This window comes from Choloepus didactylus, chromosome X (assembly GCF_015220235.1).
Source record: "Choloepus didactylus isolate mChoDid1 chromosome X, mChoDid1.pri, whole genome shotgun sequence".
NCBI classification, from domain to species: Eukaryota; Metazoa; Chordata; class Mammalia; order Pilosa; family Megalonychidae; genus Choloepus; species Choloepus didactylus.
The window spans coordinates 65,738,538-65,756,852 of NC_051334.1; the positions used below are offsets into that span (position 1 = coordinate 65,738,538).

Here is an 18,315-nt window from a genome sequence, read left to right on the forward strand (position 1 = left end):
AAGGTGGACAGACAATCTTAGGGAAAGGGTAGCGACTGGAGAGGGATTTGAACCCAAGAAACTTCAAACAGTCCCCAAGGCTGGGATGAGCTATGCTCTGTATGTCTGCTGTGGCTATGTTTTCTAGGCATCTGCAGACAATGGGGATCTTGCTTTTTATTTGCTCCCTCCCCAAAAGGATCTCTCCAAGTCTCACTGAGCTCAGTTCCCCTTCTCCAGAATTGTTGGTGCCCGGGTCTTTAAAGGGTGGGGTCTGGAGCTCAGTAGTTGCTTAGTGATGCAGAGGTTGCTGGTTGCTAGGATACCAGCAGAGGGCCTTTTCTTGAATTCCAAGGTGGGGAGCTGAGATTTTGCTACTAGCAAAAGCTTCTTCTACTCAAAGGGGTCATAGAGAAGGGAAGAGGATGAGTAAGGGGCTTTGTTGGAAAGAGATTGAACAAATCAGAGAGAAAAAGCCCTATACTCCTCCTTACTTCTTACTCACTTTCAGTGGGGGTTGGGGGTGGGCAGTTAGAGGGGTGATCAGAGGAAGGAGGAAAGGGAGAAGGGAGAAGATGAAAAGAGGAGATGAGAGAGGAAAAAAAAGTCAAAATGCAGAGATTCCACTGCTCCGGGCTGCATTTCTCATTTTGTCCTCTTTTCTGGCTTTGCACACCCTCACACATGTGAAGGAGAAATGCCAAACCTTTAGAATTCACACAAGTAAAAAGTCACACTGTCACTTTTTGTTCTCTATTCCCCAAACTCTATTCTGGCTGCTGTAGAGTGGCCTGCCATCTGGCTAGCAACGTCCCTTTATTTGCTTAGAGATGAGTTAATTTGAAAAGTGCTAACCCATTTTGCCAGCTGAATTACTGGTGAAAGAGCTCACTCAAGCTACCAGTTTAGCCTGAGGGGCTGTGGGGGGTGGGGAGGACTGGTACAGAAGACACCCATCCATCCTAGCACCAGTCAAATCTTTATAGGATCTGGCGTAAGGAGGCCATTCAGAACCGTGGAACTCAATGCATTCCCTGCTGTCTTTCCTCATTCCTACCACCCCCAATCCCCATCCATACTCAGGAGTGTGCACCCACACCCCACCGCACACACAGAAGGGTGTGCATGCACACCCACGAACATACTGTCATACACTCTACATACACATACCCAAGGCTTTCTGCCAAAGTCTGAGAGGCACTAAAAAGGGAAGACTGCCACTTCCTGACACTGTTTAGTCATAACCCTAGGTCAAAGTCTAGCTTTACGGACATTCCATTGTTGCAATCCCAGTTTCCTTCTCCCACAAGTAGGGAAAAAAATCCCTTAGATTAAATATAGTTTCTCCAGATGCCAGGAACCAGATATTTCCTCCCCCTCCCCCATTACCCTTTCATTAACATTTTGTTTCCTTTCTCATTTGTCTTTCCAGTTCATCCCGCCTGAGTTCAAGTGCCTATGGGCACCTAAAATCATAGAATGCCAAGAACTTTGCGGTCATCTAGTCCAACCAACCCAAAATGCCAATGTTACAGGAAAACCAAGACTCACTGAGAAGGAAAAAGTTGCCTAAGGTCAAACAAACAGCCTCTGAACTGAGAGAACCCAGGTCTGCAGCTACCCAGCACAGAGTCTTTCTCCACTCTCCAACCCTGTTTCAAAACAGTGTCCAGCCAGATATAAGCTTACTTTAGATAACCATGATTTAAGCTTACTTTAGATAATACCACTGGAGTTAAGGAAAAAAAACCTCATTAGATTCTCTCTGCAAGGAAATAAGTCCTCAGTTCCATTCAGAGGGTCCCCATAAAGGGACTAAAGAGTAGTCAGTAAGAATCAATGAAAAAACAAGAAGGATCGATGCCAGCAAACTTCTCAGATCATGCTTACACCAAGGTACCAACTGGAAATAAACCTCAGCTTCTCACCCACACTGAGCCAAGGAGAGCACGCTTGGAGGCTCAAAACCTCATCTGACGCCATTAAATAATACTCTCTGGGTTCTATGGTCAGGACATTTTCAAAAGCCCCCTTCACAGCCCCTTTTCCTTCACAGTCATTTTCAAGGAGACAGAATGAGGGGACACAGAACTTGACAGCATAAAACCAGCAGATTTGCACATCACATATGAGCAGCTACCCACAAAGATGTAGGGGGAATATGTGTGTGGATGCCCTGATTCATTGCTACATGAACCAGAAATGGCACAATTTCAAATCAGGTGAGTAAAGCAATGAGGAAGACCTGCCTACATCAGCAGGGGGAAAAAGCAACTATTATGCACACTGGTGTCAGAGACAAATTTTTCCCCGGTGCTGCCAAGAGCTTTCTCAGTGGAAACAGAAATATAAAAATATTAACAATAGCAATAACAGTAATCACCACCATTACCATCTGATACAAACAAATATATCTCAAGTTGGAATGCTGCTTCCAGCTCATGTTTTCCAGAGCTCATCCAATTCCATCTAGACATTTTTTTTAGTGCTCAAAACTCTCAACTTAGCACATTACATACTTTCATTTTGGTCTGGAAAGCTTTCAATCAGATACCTCTATTCTTAAAACAAACAAGTAAGCAAACAAAACACTGCCACTTTTCATCAGCACTACCAAGTTCTATTGGAAATTTAGTTCAAGAAAATCAGTGCAAATGAGATTACCCAAAAGAGACATATTCAAATACTACTATTCCAAAAGTGGTTGAAGAGCTGCCTTTTGTTATTTTTTGGAGGAGACACGCAGAAAACTCCAAAACTCAAATCCAGGGGTACACTCTTTGGGGAAAGGAGCAAAAACAGCTCATTAATGTCTTCTATTGCCAATTCATAAAGATAAGAGAATGCTTTTATGTTCCATTCCATGACTTAAAAGAAACCGACATTTAATGGTTTAAGAAATATTTTCAAGGTGGCTTCTTTCCTATTGGGAACTATGAACCCTGGATAGCAAACCGCCAGCCTCCAATGCACCCCACCGCGTCACTACCCCAATTCTTGCCTCTCCTGAGAGACTAAAGAATCATTTTCCCCAAGTCCGTTCCTTGAACTGACTTATTTCCTCTAAAGGACTAGTGCAATACTCTTTCCATGATGCCCAAAATCATCATGCTCTTCCACAAACCCCCTTGCTCCCAAAACAAATCCAGATGCACTCCTGATGTCAAGAGAGAAATTTCAAACAGAAATCCCTGATGGAGTTTAAGGTAGTTTTCAAGAAAATGAGTTTACAAGACATCACAAACAGCGAAGCCACTGTTTAAGGATGCAGTGATTCCTCTGTGAACATCACATAGATGGAGAATGCACACACACACACACACTTAAGTAGAAAGCATTTATCAACAATTTCACTCAAGCAATAGGCAACTAAGCTCACAGGCATACTTAAAAGACAAGACATCACAAAAGATTTAGGGAGAGATAATATACCAACGTCATACATATCACAGCGAGGCCATGTTGAAGCTCAAAACGTTTTTCCCCCTGAGTAAGAAAGCTTGCTCTCTCTTTCCCTCTCTTTCCCTATCTCTGTCTGTTTCTCTTGATTTTTTTTTTCTTGGTGGCTGTCTGGATGAAATCAAACCGAGAGTTCGCAACAACTCAGGTGGCTGGACTGCATTCAGCGGGTTCCCAGGAAAAACATGAGTATGACATTAACAAGCAGGAGGACTACAATCACGGCAAAAACGACTACAGTTTGCACATCCAGGGTCATGGTGCAATGCAGAACACTGTAGTGTTCCAGGTGGGGGGCTGGCAGATTGGGAGATGTCAGTCTCTGTTCTGTCAGACTGTCCATACAGCCACCATGCTAGAAAGGAGAGGAAGAAGTAGGGTGGTTAGGCAAGGGCTGGGTTTGGCGCCCGAGTTTGGTCTGGGGGAGGGGGGGAAGGGGGGATGGGGACAGGGCGCTTGCTTCCCCCCCCCCCTCAGGATAGGGCTGGTCTTTCGTCCCTAGCTGAGGAATCTTAGCTTGCTCTGAAGTCAGCAGAGTCCAGCATTCTCTCTCGGGCGCCACGAAAAAGGCCAAATCCTGGTTTTCAAAGAGAAAGGCGGGAGGAACCTGGAGAGGTTCTCCGGCGCCTGCTCAATCTGTCTGTCCGGGCGTGCGTACGTCCTCCTGCCTGGCTAACGGTCAGTCTCGGTCTCCCCTACTCCCTTTAGTTCTTTTGCTCGCTCTCTTCGCGGGGCTCCCAGCAGCACACTGGAACCCTGCCTTGCTCGCCCTCTCCCTCTCCTCTACCCGCGGAGCCCACAAGCTGCTTTTTATTCACCGAATGACTGCGCGCGCCTGCGTGAGGCACGACCGGACCTGCTGATAGGGCCGCCGTCCAATAGCAGGTGCGATGGCTGCGTGTCCGCTCACCAGGGCGGGACTTGGGCTGGTGTGCAAGCCGTGGCAACCAATCGGAGAGCCCAGGACTCCCGGAGCAGGCTCGCTCCATCCTGTTCAGTGCGAGCCCCAGGCATAGGAGGGGTGGGGAGTTTGTTAGGGGTGGGTTGAGAGAGAGGCAGAGAGAGAGGGAGGAGTGGAGGGAAAGGAGTGGGAAAGAGGGAGGGAGTGCGGACAGGAGACAGAGCGAGCAGGGAGAGTGTGGTAAGAAGAGGGAAGGAGGTGGGACACCAGGAGACGAGGAAGAAAGAGAAGGAAGGAGGGGAAGAGATAGGAGATATGATGGAGAAAGAGGATGGAAAAAAGGCAGGAAAAGGGATGGTGATGGGGTAGAAGGAATAGATAAAAAAGGATAAGTCGGTGGGGAGGAGGCATCTCAGGGCAGCCACTTTGTTTGGAGCCTGGGCCACGAAGGAAGAAAAGGCTTCTTTGGCCAATGCCTTAATATTTACTGGCAACTCACAAATAGCCATAAATATTCAGCAAAGCAGTGCTGTGGACAGAACCATACGGACACACTACAAATGATCCAAAATCTAATTCTTTTTGACTTTCTATGATATTCCTGGCCCCTGCCCCATCAGATTTTCTTTTCTAATTGTTGTTTCCTCAGATTATGACATTTAGCTTACACTTTTCCAGCTTGCTGGGCACTAGGAAGGGAAACTAGCTACAAGTTAAACATTTGCCATGAAAAAGCCTCCACAGAACTATCTGCTTGCAATTTCTGCCCTGCTCTGTGTTGGTGACTCTGTGTGTGAAATTAGGGGAAAAGCCCTAGACTAGAGACCAGAAGGTTTGGAATTTACTCCCAACCCTATATCAAGCTTGCTATATGACTTTTGAGCAACTCCCTTCCCCTCTCCGGACCTCCATCTCCCTTTTGTCACATGAGGACTTAGACCCATCTTAAAATTCAGTGAAAGCTCTGAACCCTCATCTCAGAAAAACACAGACAATTTCAGCAGGTCCCTTGGTCCTGTGGCCAGGATAAAACCCACTGGTATAGAAGATCTCTAATGGCTATCTTGCTCTTACATTCTAGGACTATATAAGGGAACAGATATTGGTGGAGAGGATCAAGAAACTGGAACAGCTAGTATATTATGGACTCCAAGAGGAATGAAAATTGCTTTCTATTCTCTAGAAATATTTGAGGTTAGGACAGTCATTCATCTTAACTAGATTACTGGAAATTCTGAATAGAGGTCATATTCTGGCCCTACAAGATAAAATAAACCCCAAAGAAGTGATTCTTGCCCAAAGAGAAAATAACAGCAGTAACAAAACCTGAGTCAGATCAAGCTTCTAGATCTAACTACCAAATTTATAGAACACAAAGAGGACAGAAGAACATGTTAAGCTGCATTTTAGGGATACAGTCTAAAAAATCCAGACTGTGAAAAACTAAAGGACTAACTCTTTGGTTCTTTAGTAAATAAATAAGAAGAAGAAGAGAGAGAGAGATCCATCAATTTAGGTGGAACTTAGAGATTGAGACTTATAAAAACATTTCAATGTGTGGAATTTATCTGGTTCCTGATTTGAACAAACTGCAAAACACATTTGTGCCCTTCATAAAACAACTGGAAGTTTGAATACAAACTGAATATTTGATGATATTAACAAATTATTAAATGTGGTAACGATATTGTAGCTACATTTAATGAGGGAAGGACAGGTGTTAAATCTTCATAACCTTGGATTTGGCAATGGTTTCTTAAATATGAAACAAGTAACCAAAGAAAAAATAGCTAAATTGGACTTCAAATTAAAACACTTGTGTGCGTCAAAGGATTTTGTAGAGAAAGTAAAAAGACAGCTCACAGAATGGGAGAAAATATTTGCAAATCGTATATCTGATAAGGGACTTACTCTAGAATATATATAGAACTCTAACAACTCAGTTACAAAAAGACAAATAATCCAATTAAAATGGGCAAAAGATCTGAATAGACATTTCTCCAAAGAAGACATACAAATGGTCAGTAAGCACATTCAAAGATGGTCAACATCATTAGCCATCAAGGAAATGCAAATCAAATGCCAGAAATGCAAATGCAGGACATTTACTGCAGCATTTTCTGTAATGATATACCTCTCACACCCACTAGGATGGCTATATTCAAAAAATCAGGTAATAAAAAGTATTGGAGAGGATATGGAGAAATTGGGGCCCATATACATTGCTGGTGGTAATGTAAAATGGTGCAGCCACTTTGGAAAACAGTATGGCAGTTCCTCAAGAAGTTAAACAAGAGTTACCAAATGACCTACCAATTCCATTCCTAGGTATACCCAAAAGAATTGAAAATAGGTGTACAAATAAAAACAGGCACACAAATGTTCAAAGCAGTACTATTCACAGTAGCCAAAAAGTGGAAACAACTGATCGATGGATAAATGAAATGTGGCATATCCACATAATGGAATATTATTCAGCCATAAAATAAGGAATGGAGTACCGATGCAAGCTACAACATGGATGAACTTTGAAAACTTACGATAAGTGAAAGAAGCCAGTCACAAAAGACAATATATTCATATGATTCCATTTATAAGAAATACCCAGAATAGACAAATCAATAGAGACAGAAGGTAGGTTAGTGGATGCCTAGAACTGGGGTAGTGGGGGTGGAGGGTTGGATTAAAAGGTAATAGCTAAAGGATATAGTTTCTTTTGGGGGTGATGAAAATGTTCAATATTTATTGTAGTGATGCTTACACAAATTTGTGAATATATTAAAAACCACTGAATTTTACATTTTAAAATAGTGTAAATATAAATAAAATATAATATAAAATATAGTATGTGAATTTATCTCAAAGTTGTTACAATAAAGGAGAGTCAGCCACTAAAAAGGTGGGGGGTAAGCATCCTTTTAGAGATACACACTGAAATATTTATTTTGAGATGATATGTTATCTTTTATTTGCTTCAAAATAATATGGGAGTAGAGGGATCTAAGATGGCAGCATAGAGAGGAGTGGAAGCTAGTTAGTCCCCCTGGAACAACTAACAAACAATCAGGAACAACTAGTGAGTAATCTGGAATAACTGTGGGGGGACAAACATGACTGTCCACTCATCATACACCAACCTGAATTGGGAGGAATGCCCAAGATCGCAGCACAAAATCTGTAAGGAAAAACTGCAGATCCAAGCTGGGAGCCCCCTCCCCCCATGGCCCGAGCTACAAAGCCTTGTGGTGCTAGAGAGAAACTCTCTCCCAGCAAGCGAATATAGCTCAGCTGAACTCCAACTGGGGTTTTAATTAACAAGCATGGACTGCTTGGTATGAGCTATGAATCCCCAACAAGTAGACAGAGGCTTTGGGCGACAACTGACCTTGGAGAGTTGGAGGGTGGCGCAGACTGGCCCTGAAGGGGCTTTCTGCCCCTGTTTTGGCTCAGTGGAGAAAGCCTCAGCCATTTTCAGTTCCCAGCACTCTGACCCAGACAAGGGTGGAGAGAGCATAGGCAGAGTCTATTCAAAGGCTAATGACCTCTCCCTAGGGGGGTTATCTTCCCTAAGAGGAAAGGGGTGGGGCCCAGCTCTCTATTACCTGCATTTCATTCAGAACCAGACCCCAGAGCCTGGGGGAAAACAGCCATGGGCCACACCTCCTTACACCAATCTGGAATTATAGGCTGACAGGCACCACCTGCTGGGCAGAAAAGCACAGTGACCTGAGGCATCACAGGGTGTACCAATTTTCTAAGACACACCCTCAGGGAAACTGGATACTGAATAGTTCTTCCTTCTGGGACCAGAGTCCATTCCGGTCTTGGAAAACCTGATTGGGGTAACCAAGGAAACCATGCCTAGACAACAGAAAACTACAACCTACACTAAAAAAATGAAGCTATGGCCCAGTCAAAGGAACAAACTTACACTTCAACTGAGATACAGGAATTGAAACAACTAATAAAAAGTCAATTCAAAAAGTTTAGGGAAGATATGGCAAAAGAGATGAACCTTATAATGAAAACACTGGGGGTACATAAGGTAGAAATTCAAAGTTCAAAAAACCAACTGGCAGAATCTATGGAAATGAAAGGCACAACACAAGAGATGAAAGACACAGTGGAAACATACAACAGCAGATCTCAAGAGGTAGAAGAAAACACTCAGGAACTGGAGAACGAGGCATCTGAAAGCCTACACACAAAAGGACACAGAAAGGAAAGGAAAAATATGAGCAATGTCTCCAGGAACTTAAGGACAAAATGAAAAGCAAGAATGTACATGTCATGGGTGTCCCAGAAGGAGAAGAGAAGGGAAAAGGGGCAGAAGCAATAATAAAGGAAATAATCAATGAAAATTTCCCATCTCTTATGAAAGACATAAAATTACAGATCCAAGAAGTGCAGCATACCCCAAACAGAATAGATCTGAATAGGCCTATGCCAAGACACTTAATAATCAGATTATCAAACGTCAAAGATAAAGAGAGAATCCTGAAAGCAGCAAGAGAAGTGATCCATCACATATAAAGGAAGCTTGATAAGGCTATGTGCAGATTTCTCAATAGAAACTATGGAGGCAAGAAGGAAGTGGGGTGATATATTTAAGATATTGAAAGAGAAAAACCACCAACCAAGAATCCTATATCCGGCAAAACTATCCTTCAAATATGAGGGAGAGCTTAAAATATTCTCTGACAAACAGACAATGACAGAGTTTGTGAACAAGAAACCTGCTCTAAAGGAAACATTAAAGGAAGCACTGCAGACAGAAAGGAAAAGACAGCAATGAGAGGTTTGGAAAACAATTTTGGAAGATAGTAGCACAGCAATTTAAGTACACTGAACAAAGATGACTGTGAGTATGGTTGAAAGAGGAAGGTTGGGACCATGTGGGACACCAGAACAAAAGATGAAGGATAAAGACTGGGACTGTGTAACTCAGGGAAACTTAGGGTGCTAAACAATTCTAATAAAAGGTGCAAATATGTTTTTACATAAGGTAGAACAAATGAATGTCAACATTGCAAGGTGTTAAAAATAGGGTGGGATTGGGGGGAAAATACAATCAATGCAAACTAGAGACTATAATTTACAGAAACATTGTATTATGCTTCCTTTAATATAACCAAAGCAATATACCAAAGCTAAGTGCATATTGGGGGGGGGGGGGGTGGGGAATAGGGGAAGAGTATGGGACACCTGACATTGGTGATGTTGTCTGACTTTTTATTCTACTTTAGGTTAATGCTATCTTTCCTTTTGTTGCTTTCTAGCTGTCAAGTTTTGTTTGTTTTTGTTTGTTGGTTGGTTGGTTTTGTTGGCTTGTTTGTTTTTCTCTCTCTTTCTCTTTTCTTTTTGTTTTGTCTCTCTGCCTTTGACTCTTCCTCCTTTTTATGGAAGAAATGGAGATGTCAGTGGCAATGGTGCTGAATACATAAATACGTGACTATACAGGGAATCAATGATTGTTTACTTAGGACAGAATGTATGGTGGGTAAACAAAACCATCTTGAAAGAAATGGGTTGATGAAGTAACCTTGAGGGCACTATATTGAGTGAAATAAGACAGACACATAAAGGCGAATATTGCAGGGCCTCACTGATATGAACTAATTATAATATGTAAACTCATAGACATGTAATGTAAGTTACCAGGATATAGAATGAGGCTAAAGAATGGGGAACAGTTGCTTATTATGAGCATAATGTTCAACTAGGGAGAACTTAAACGTTTGGAAATGGACAAGGGTGATGGTAGCATGTAATGAGAATAAGTAACAGTGCTGAATGGTATGTGAATGTGGTGGAAAGTTTAAGCTCAGAGTCACGTATGTCACCAGAAGGAAATTTGGAGGTTAAAATTTGGGAATGTATAAAACAGTGAATCTTATGGTGGACAATGTCCATGATTAACTGTACAAATATTAGAAATCTCTCTCATCAACTAGAACAAATGTATGACACTATAACTAGACATAAATAATAGAGAGGCATATGGGAAAAAATATATGCCTATTGCAAACTAAATACTACAGTTAGTAGTATTTTAACATTATTTCATCAACAGTAACAAATGTACCATACCAAAACTATGAATCAATAATGGGGGGGTGGTTAGGGGTATGGGAGGATTTGAGTTTCCTTTTTTGTATTTATTTCTTTTCTGGAGTAATGAAAATGTTCTAAAAATTGAAAAAAAGATAATTGTGCTGATGGATGCACAGCTGTATGATGATACCATGGGCAATTGATTGTACACTTTGGATCTTTGGATAGTTGTATGGTATGTGAACAATCTCAATAAAAAATACAAAAAAAATAATATGGGAGAGGAAAGTGGATGGATATATAAGTGAAATAAAATTGGTCATGGATTGATAATTTTTAAAGCTGGGTGATGGATACATGGGGGTTCATTATACTATTCTACTTTTGTGTTTAAAAATTTCCCTATAATTGGTGGTTTGATGGATTGAGCCCTCTACCACGGAATTTGCCCTTGGGAAGACTGTTGCTGCAAAGGAGAGGCTAGGCCTCCCTATAATTGTGCCTAAGAGCCTCCTCCCGAATGCCTCTTTGCTGCTCAGATGTGGCCCTCTCTCTCTAGCTAAGCCAACTTGAAAGGTGAAATCACTACCCTCCCCCCTACGTGGGATCAGACACCCAGGGTAGTGTATCTCCCTGGCAACGTGGAATATGACTCCCGGGGAGGAATGTAGACCCGGCATCGTGGGATGGAGAACATCTTCTTGACCAAAAGGGGGATGTGAAAGGAAATGAAATAAGCTTCAGTGGCAGAGAGATTCCAAAAGGAGCCAAGAGGTCACTCTAGTGGGCACTCTTATGCACAATACAGACAACCCTTTTTAGGTTCTAATGAATTGGGGTAGCTGGTGGTGGATACCTGAAACTATCAAACTACCACCCAGAACCCATGAATCTTGAAGACAATTGTATAAAAATGTGGCTTATGAGGGGGGACAGTGGGATTGGGGGGGCCATAGGGATCACACTCCCGTTTGTCTAGTTTGTGGATGGATGAGTAGAAAGGTGGGGGAAGGAAACAAACAAACAAACAGACAAGGGCGCCCAGAGTTGTTTTTTACTTTAGTTGCTCTTTTTCACTTTAATTATTATTCTGGTTATTTTTGTGTGTGTGGTAATGAGGGTGTCGGGGATTGATTTTGGTAATGAATGTACAACTATGTAATGGTACTGTGAACAATCAAATGTACGATTTGTTTTGTATGACTGCGTGGTATGTGAATATATCTCAATAAAATGAATAAAAAAAATTTCCCTATAAAAAGCTTTTAAGTCACACTGGTTAATCACCTTCATATATAAAGAGCTCCTGTAAATCAACAAGAAAAAGACCCACACCTAAATAGCAGGATGAGGAAAGGAATATGAAAAGATAGTTCACCAAAAAGAAAATATAAAGAGCTATTAACCTAAAATAAAGATAATCATTCTCATACATTAGAAATGCAAATTAAAATTACACAGAGATATTCATTTTGTGCTTATCAGATTGGGAAAGATAAAATTAATTTTTGATAATAGTGAATTGGCAAAGGCATGGTGAACAAGAACTCTGCGCATTGTTACTGGGAATTTAAACTGGTACAACTGCGACAGAAAGCAACTTGGTAGCATTTATTAAAACTTTAAATGCATGTATCCTTTGCTCCAGTAATCCCAAATATATTAAACCTACAGATTTATTAAGTAAAATATGTACTAATTAATCCTACAGAGTAATCCTATAGATTAATACAAACTAATCCTACAGGTATTAATTAATCCTGCAGATGTCCTGCCATATGTACAAGGACATTTCCTTCAGCATTGTTTGGAATAGCCTCAGTTTCTTCATCTGTAAATGAGAATCATAATAGTACCTACATGAAAGTGATCTTGTGAGGAGTAAATGGGTTAATTCATCTAAAGCACTTAGCACAGTGCCTAGCACCTAAGAGATGTTAGCTATTATTACTATGATGAGAGGTGATGTGGAAATCCTGGTTCATTGCTAGATAGTAAGCGATGAGAAGGCATCATTCTTAGCAAACTGAAGCCATAGTTTTTGTCTTCTGGAGGTCAGTATTACTCAACCTGCAGGGAGCAACCAGTTAGCAGATTATGAAATCAATGTAGTCAGTCTCAATTAACTTATTTTTAATGGAAACAGAATGAATAGAAGAGAAGGGAACAGGAAATAACAGGGTGCAGCTCATAAAGTTAGGGTAAGTACTGTTTAATGAAAAGCTTTCCTTTCAGTTATATGTAAATAAAAAAGTACCGGATTGTGATGCAAATTATATTTCTTACAAGGAGTCATTGTCAAAGCTTTATTAATCCTCACAACAATCCTATGATGTAGACACTATTATTGTCCTTATTTTACAGATGGGGAAACCGAGGCACAGTGTAGTTAAATAACTTGCCCAAGGTCACGTGGCTAGTAAGTGGTAGAGCCCAGATGCAAACCAAGACGGGCTGGCTCTAGAGCCAATGCTCTTAACTACTATGCTATATAAATGCCATCAGGTGTTACACGTCCCACCTTTCAGTAGCATCAGGCATGATGCCTCCTGGATCACAGGGATAAACTGATTCAGTGTCATGACCTGGGCCCCACTGGTCAACCTTCCAGTTCCAAGATGCCTGGCTGATATCTTTGCCTCCTCCCAGGGAAAAGCCAATTCTTGGTTGCCCTTTGCCTCTAATGGTTTAAACAACTCCCAAAGTCCCACTTCTGTCAGGAAGCACACCCAAGGAAAGTTCCACATTTTGTTCTCACTTCAAGCTCCTGACCCTCACAGCTACTCACTCATTTGCCATCCGACCCCCACTCCATCCACCCAGTAATCCCTGATACTTGTCATAGGCAGTCTGCAGATATGTGATCCTGTCTGTTCATTGTCTTAGCTTCTGATGTGAGTCAGCATCCAGAGGGCAGAAACTCTTGTTTTGTTTCATTATTCAGCACAGAGATCACCACTTCTCCAAAAGCAATACGATTTAATAAGCACTTATTTTGACAGCTGTGGCAGATACATAGAGGGTCTCAGGGAGCTTATAGTCTAGCGATGGGGGGCATAATCTTGGTCTCATACAGTAAGTGTCCCAAGAATGGTCAAATACAATCAAAATAAAGTTGATGATGATTAAAGAACGAATCATAGGATTTCATGAAGGGACAAATAGGTCATCTCCTCCTAACTTCCCTACTTAGGAATCCCTTCTACAATGTATGTGATGGAATGGGGATAGGAGGATGAGGAAAAACTTACTTTGGGCAAACATGGTGCTAGGCCTTTAAATATACCATTTTATTTAGTTCTCCCCAGAAGCCTGAAAAGAAGGAATTGTTATCCAATGACAAAGAGTTGGAAAACTGAGACTCGGAGTGGCTATGTCATTTGCCCAAATCCTGTTAGTAGCAGGATTTGAGCTCTGATCTATTTCCAAAGCTCATGCTTTTACTCCACTATCCTTAATGAGTTTTGTCCAGCAGCTGCTGGAATACTTTCAATAACAGGAAGCTCACTCTGAAGGTTCCAAAGTTATTATTCATTTTGAGGTGAAATTTACTATCCTATGGTTTCTGCCAATTTGCTCTCCTCTGGGCCATGCAAAAATAAGCCAAGTCCTCCTAAGTAATAGTCCTCTTAAATGTTTCAAGACATTCATTATGGGTTCAAACCCTGATGCCTCCCAAACATACCCTCTACACACACACAAACACACACACACACATTTCTTTTCCAGGATAAACATGATCATTTCTTCAAACTCTTCCAGTTCTTAACTTGCAGTCCCCACCCCAGGATAGCTACTTTTTAGTTTGAACACATCCCTCAGAGCACATATGCAGGTGGAAGTGGCCGTGGGGAGTAGAATGGGAATGCCACCTCCCTTATTCTAAACACTGGTCTTCTGTTAATGCACCCTTAGGAAGAGTTACTGGTGCGCTCACTTTCACCTGAAATGGCTGATGCTCATGTGTGATGCTTGCCCCACGATGGCTTAGAAGCTCTTGGCAAAGTGAAGAGAGCAGTGGAAAAGAAATTAAAACTTACAGATTTAAGTCCAACCGCTGCTTCTTGGTAGTGTGTGACCTCAGACAAGTTTCTCAACTTCCCTGGAGCTCAAAAAACTATAAACTTTTTCAGTTGTAGCTTAAAGCACTGGTTCTTTTAAATCTTCAATACCTTGCTAATGGCGTGGAAGGCACAGACTTGGTTACAGGTGAGATACACTTAGGAAAGAGTGGTGGGTGATTAGTTTAAGTTGAAAAACTAATAACTGTGTAAGGCAGGTGTGGGGAACGTGGAGTTTTAGGGGTAAAATCAGACATAGGATTAAGAATGACTCTGCCTGAAGACTTTTTTCCTAGCTATCAACAACTTTAGTTCTCTTACCTACTCAAAGAGTCCTTCCCTGACCACCCTTTCTAAAATTGCACCACTCCATCATTCTCTATCCCCTTATCCTGCTTTTCCTGCATAGCCCTTACCACTACCTGAAATATTATATAATTATTTTTTATTGGTTTATTGTCTCCCTCCATAAAATGTAAGCTCCATGAGAGCAGAGACTGTTTTGTTCACAGCTTATTCCTAACACCTAGAGCAGTGCCTGGCACACAATAAATATTTTTTTAACTGAATAACTGAATGAATGGATGGATGAATGAAGACCAAGGCATAGTTCTGCTGATTCACAATATAGGATGTAGAGGCAGTCTGTCATGGAAAATATTCTCTGTTGCAGCCTGTCAATACCAACCTTTGCCATCCCCACCCCCAACCCCAAGTGCCTTCCTTAGAACTCTTTAAACATGAACTAAAAGGCCCGGATTACACGCTAAGAATCAGAAGCCTCTTTGGTTTTCTGTTCCCTGCTGAGATAGGCCCCATTCTAACGAGTCCTCCCCCTCAGGAAACACTGCCTATACCGCCCTCCTGTGGCCAAAGGCTGAATAAATGATGAAACAAATACCCAGGAACATCTTCCTCCTGTTCCTTTGCATGGATCTATTTCAGGCATATTTCATGCCTATTTTACTTCTATTTCAAGCAAGCTAGTAGGCTGGACCACCTGCCTCTACTCAGGGTAGAGAGAGGAATGGCTGGAAAAGAGAAGCAAAAGGCCTAAAAGCCCCTTCAGAGGAAGTACAACAGGTTGGTTTTTTTTTTTGTTTTGTTTTTTTGTTTTTAAAATCAGGCTCAGGATCATTTTGGGGCAGCCAAACCCAATCAAGCATCAGTTCAAGACTGGGATGGACAGTGAATGCTTCAGTACCAGGACTTGGTGTTTCATTTTGGAGCTGAACCTCCTGGCTAGTTCCATTCTTGGGCCTCAAGTCCCATTCAGACAACTACTCTGACACCTCCACCTTCCCTATGTCCAGGTTTATTACTGACTTCACTTAAACCGTAAGCCACTTGGCAGTCAAGATGCTTAGCACACATCATGAAATTCAGCATGGAGTTTTGTTCCACAATAGGTGCTCAAAAAGCATTATGTAGATATCTAATCAGGTAGGTTGGTAGGTGGGTGGGTAGGCAGATGACAGGAATAAGTTTAAAAGTTCAAGGTAGTCCAGGAATGAGGCTCTGAGTGAAGATATAAAATGAGAGCTGGACACCACCAAACATTGGTAAGGGGGAGAAGTGTGCAGGACACAGAGATGGACGAAGGACTGTAGAGACTTGTGAGGGCCCAGCTGACACTGTGGAGATGCCCACCCTACGGCCTCCTATCAATGGCCTTCTCAGAAGCCTGATATGTGTGGAATATTCTGCAGTTGTCAAAAAGGATGTTGAAGCTATCTGTGGTCTGATGCATTAAGTAAAAAAAGCAAGATGTAAAATAGTGTGCATGGTTATGTGATATTTGGGTAAAAAAGAAGGGGAAATAAGAAAATATATTTGTATATGTTTATATCTCCATAAAGAAACTCTGGAAGGATACGTGAACAGCCGTAAAGTCCCACCTCTTCTGATGGGGGCACATGGGTGGATAGAGAACCTCCTCTACTGTATACATTTTAATAGTTTGGATTTAAATTAAATGTGAATTAAATTTTAAAAATGTTAAGCCTGCTAAGTGATCTTTATTCTTTATGAGATGCTCTCTCTCTCTCTCTCTCTCTCTCTCTCTCTCACTCTCGCTCTCTCATTCTCTTGCTGGCTCTCTCTCTCTCAACTTCAGTTAACCAAGGTGAAAGAGCTTTAGAATCAGAAGCAGTGTAGCTTAATAGTTAAGAACAGAGGCACTAGAGTGAGCCTGTTGAGGTTCCACCCTAGTTCTGCCAATTGCTAATTGTGTGACCTTGAACAAATTGCATAATGGCTTTAGGCCTCATTTCTCACCTTTAAAATCGAGAGGATGATAGAATTAAATGAATTAACCCATTTAAAGTGTTTAGAATATTGTGCACTATAGTAAGTACTCAACAGATGATGACTATTATTATCAGTATTATTGTTATCCAAATACTAGTACTCTGCCCCTCACTTTAAGCAAGCCTGAAACTCGGTGCCCCAATTTCCTCACCGGCAAAACAGGGAGATTCATAAGGTTATTGGTGAGAGTTTAGTGAATTAATAATGGAAAACACTTAGAACAATGCCCTGCATAGAGTAATGCTTAGTAAATGCTAACACTTATTATTTGGGGTTTTGAATATAATCTCTACCCCTAATTTTAGGCAAATCATATACTCTTTGAGCCTCAATTTCCTCATCTATAAATAGAAGATACATCTAATACCTGCCAAAGAGATGATGAGATAATGCATTTCAAAGTGCTCTATGGAATAAAAAACTTTGTTTAGGATGTGAGGAACTGTGAAAGTAGAAGTGAGGGGAAGGGGAAACAATGAAGATTCTACCTATTCAATGCTCCCCACTCCCACTCTCAGTTTTTGGAATGAGATCGTATCTAAGGGGTCAGTGAAGGTTTTTAAAGGCCATGAATCATTTGAATAGTAAGTTTCAGGAGACGGGCCCCAATTCCCACGTCCCCAAAGCTGGGTGACCGAGAGCGGACAACACACAGACGATGCCACCCCCATCATGAGATTCCAAGTGTTTCTATATAGCTGTTCCTATTTCTAGGAGGTGCTGAGGCTCATTACTGCCCACTTCCCTCAGCTGCTTCTCAGAAAGGAAAGGAAGTTCACCTGGTTCCAAAGACTCATCCTGCCCCAACAGTTTACAAGGAAAAACACAATTAGCTTGAGTAGGAGCACCAATTCTCCAGATCCTAGCAACCAGCACTTACAGGCTCATTTTACAACATATAAAGCATTTTCATACTAATTATCTTGTTTGCACCTCAGAACAGCCCAAGGAGGCCAGCTTGCAGTGGGGAGGGGGTGTGTGGCATCCTTCCCATTTAATAAAGGGGAACACTTTGCCTCTGAGAGGGGAAGTGACTTGCCCCAGCTTTCACCACTTTATGGGAGAGTGGGAAGAACAAAGGCTTGAGAGTCAGCCAGAAGACCCAGTTCTGGGAAAAGTGCTTTAGAATATTTAAAGCTCTGTACATTTGGGATTTTAAGAAACTGTTATGCAAGGACCAGGCTTAGAACTCGAGTTTCCTGTCCTCCAGGCCAGCACTCTTGCTGCTTTACTGCAGTGATGATGGATAAGGAAACAGCAAATAAGAATCTAGAGAAAATTATCCCTCAAGAAAATAACTGCATCTTACATTTAAATAGCACTTCCCAGCATCCTAAACACTGTGTCCTTTTACCACATTTTAATCTTATGGCAACCTTGTGATGGAGGGGCAGCAAGAAATAGGAATCTAAAATTTTAACCATACACATACAAACTTCTTATCCCTCTTCCTTATTGTATTTTTTCTCCTTAGCAGTATCACTAACATACTATACTTTCTAATATAATCATTTATTTACCATGTACCTTCCCTACTAGAATATCTGCTGC

General features: G+C 41.5%; 1 protein-coding gene across 6 annotated transcripts in view; it reads right to left on the reverse strand.

Moving 5' to 3' along the window:
• Positions 1–18,315, reverse strand: part of ARHGEF9 (Cdc42 guanine nucleotide exchange factor 9) — a 350,651-nt gene that overhangs the window by 154,436 nt on the left and 177,900 nt on the right. The window contains exon 1 of one of the 6 annotated variants that reach the window (XM_037821286.1): positions 3,423–4,225. The exons of 3 other annotated variants lie outside the window; for them this stretch is intronic. Coding sequence is in view for 2 of the 3 variants with exons in the window: in XM_037821285.1 (XP_037677213.1) it covers positions 3,416–3,424 (9 nt within the window). In the remaining variant the exon portion in view is untranslated. Of the gene's footprint in view, positions 1–3,411; positions 4,226–18,315 lie in introns of those variants that run through there. 2 more of the 6 variants (XM_037821285.1, XM_037821284.1) reach the window with 2 other exon arrangements.